Source organism: Triticum urartu, chromosome 3A (assembly GCF_056163025.1).
Source record: "Triticum urartu cultivar PI428250 chromosome 3A, HENAU_Tu73, whole genome shotgun sequence".
In the NCBI taxonomy this organism is placed as follows: domain Eukaryota; kingdom Viridiplantae; phylum Streptophyta; class Magnoliopsida; order Poales; family Poaceae; genus Triticum; species Triticum urartu.
Genome location: NC_141875.1, coordinates 23,674,097 through 23,676,462, shown reverse-complemented (window position 1 = coordinate 23,676,462; position 2,366 = coordinate 23,674,097). Strand labels below are relative to the sequence as shown.

At 48.8% G+C, this 2,366-nt stretch overlaps 1 protein-coding gene across 1 annotated transcript; it reads right to left on the bottom strand.

Annotated features, from left to right (window-relative positions):
- Nucleotides 1–281: 281 nt before the first annotated feature.
- LOC147978030 (uncharacterized) lies at nt 282–1,753 on the bottom strand. Its single transcript, XM_087514623.1, has 2 exons — nt 997–1,753; nt 282–903 (listed from the first exon to the last, which is right to left on the bottom strand). Exons 1-2 carry the CDS (start codon nt 1,527–1,529, stop codon nt 282–284), a joined length of 1,155 nt encoding a protein of 384 aa, XP_087370749.1. The 5' UTR covers nt 1,530–1,753.
- Between the last annotated feature and the right edge of the window lie 613 nt (nt 1,754–2,366).

Here is a 2,366-nt window from a genome sequence, read left to right as displayed (position 1 = left end):
ACATGCTATCGGAGCCAAGAGGTTTTGAGTTCAAGACCCGGCTGGCGCAATTAAATTGCAGCCCACTTTCGATCCACGTTTAGGCCTAAGGGAGCCACACGTGAGGGGTAGTGTTGACGTATAATGTGATGCCTAGTCTTTTCTATCAGATCGGTTTTTTGGTTGCATTGGCTAGAGCATGCACTTCTACACCACTTGCATGATTCAAACAGAAAATCTAGCGAGCTACTTGATAATATATGATCATATGTTAGAGACGGCTCTCTGGATTAATTCACTCTTCATGGTATCTCTTCGATCCAATAACATGGTGTGTATGGAAAAGAATCTATCTCCCGATCGTCATTAGGAAGACCGGAATCGAAATATTTGTAACCCGTTGGGTATATGCTACCTAAACTTTCAACCTTGAAGCTATTCAAATGATAGGCAAACGCCATTGCATTTAATTTGCAGCTCTCTGACCTACTCAAAAAGAGAATCTCTTTGTATGGGTGAAATCCAAGTATCTCGATCTCAAAATATGGACGGCGATGGTGCACTTCAACCATGTCAACATTCTCATGGAAATCATCATCGTCGGAGTTCCATTCAAATTTCTCTTCGATTACTTCTTCCTTGTTGATATTTGGAAGATGGGAACGAAAGATTCCATAGTTAATGTCTTCTAAGATCCAGGGTCCATGAACTTGGCGATCAAACACTTGCATGGGCTTGAGGTCATAGTCGTGCTTTAATATCCATTCTAACTGGCCGCATGATTCATTCAGTATATTGATGCGAATGTGATTCCTAACAAATGCCGCGTGGTACACTCCTTTCTCTGATAATCCTATGTAATTGGTCCGTCCAACACCCAGTGGTGGCTTAATCACATTGTACTTATCTTCAGACAAAGATATTCTGCAAAATCAAATCATTGGCAAGAAAATTTTGGAATACATATGTGTGGATAATGCTTTCATTAGGGTAAAACTGAATTGGTCCGTCCAACACAAATAAGGGATCTGAAACACCTGGTAGTGGGATGACACCGTGGGATCAATGGCCAGATAGTAATGATCGGAGAAAATACCACGGACGATTCCCCCGGCTGTAGTATGACTGCGCGGGCATGAGGGCAGAGAGTTCCAGCGGCGCGTGGCCGGGTTAACCACGTAGCCGACCAGCAAGAGGAGTCCATTGCAGTGATCCTGGATGTAGTAGTCGCCGTCCAACCTCCACTCATCGGGGCGAACTTTAATGGCTGTGGGTAGGAAATCGAGCTTGCCTCTGATTGCTGGCCGACCAAGCGGTGACAAGGGGCGGGAGAAGAACTCGGGTAAACAGAGCTCCTGGAAGGTGATGAAGAAGCCGCTGAACGGGAGCTCTGTGCGCAGGAGGGTCTCGGCGTTGATGATGGCTCGCGACGCCTTGCTGACGCAGCGCGACAGGGCCAGCCAGCGCGGCGCCGCCACGCGACGGAGCACGTCGGCGAGCACGTCCTCTGGCAGGAGCGCCGCCAGGTCGCCGTGGTCCGCCTGCTCCATCTTCTGGCTCCGTATATCCCATCGCTTCCTTTGGGCGGCGCACACCCGTGCACACGAGGTATATAAGTGCCTGTTCGGCAAGCGTCCGCTCCGCAGCTCAGCTTCTGAAGCGGCTGGAGTAGCTGCGGAGTGCACCGAACGCGTTGGCTTCGCGCCTCTCCCACAGCAGAGCGGAGTGGCTTGTAGGCCACTTTTTCAGAGTTGGAAAAATGCCGCTTCGTGCGCTCCGCCTCTGGATGAACCTCGGAGTTGAAAAGTAGGGAGTGGACGCCTGCCGAACAGGGTCTAAGTATATCTCAGCACTGACCAGGGAGTCACCTAGAGTTTCGCAAAAAAAAAAAAGAAAAAAAGGAAACCTAGACGGACACGGATGCGACAAGGCTATCGTAACACTTAACTTGATGTCGATGCCTGAGATGAGCTATACGTACGTCTCCTCGACGCGTACGTGATGTCGATGCCTGGGATGAAACGGACCGCACGCAGCAGAAAAACACACTAATCCTCGACTCCTCGCTACTTTAATTTTCACATGCATATAATTAGAGTGTTGTGAACAGATGCGGAGGCGCGGACGCCTTCCACCTCTACATTGCACAACCAAAAAGAATCACAAATATATGAAATCCATTTTTTCCTGATAAAGTCCCAGATCTATTATAAAAATTTATCAAAAGTACAAAGCATTACTTCGAGGTCTTACACCACCGTCAGAGCGACCCGCCTATGCACCGTTGTCGACACCCTCGACCCAGCTCGACCTTGTGGATGACAGCTGGAAAGTCTTCGTGCATGTGTCCATAAAGACCAACGTCCTGGAGCCGTAGTCATCGTTGT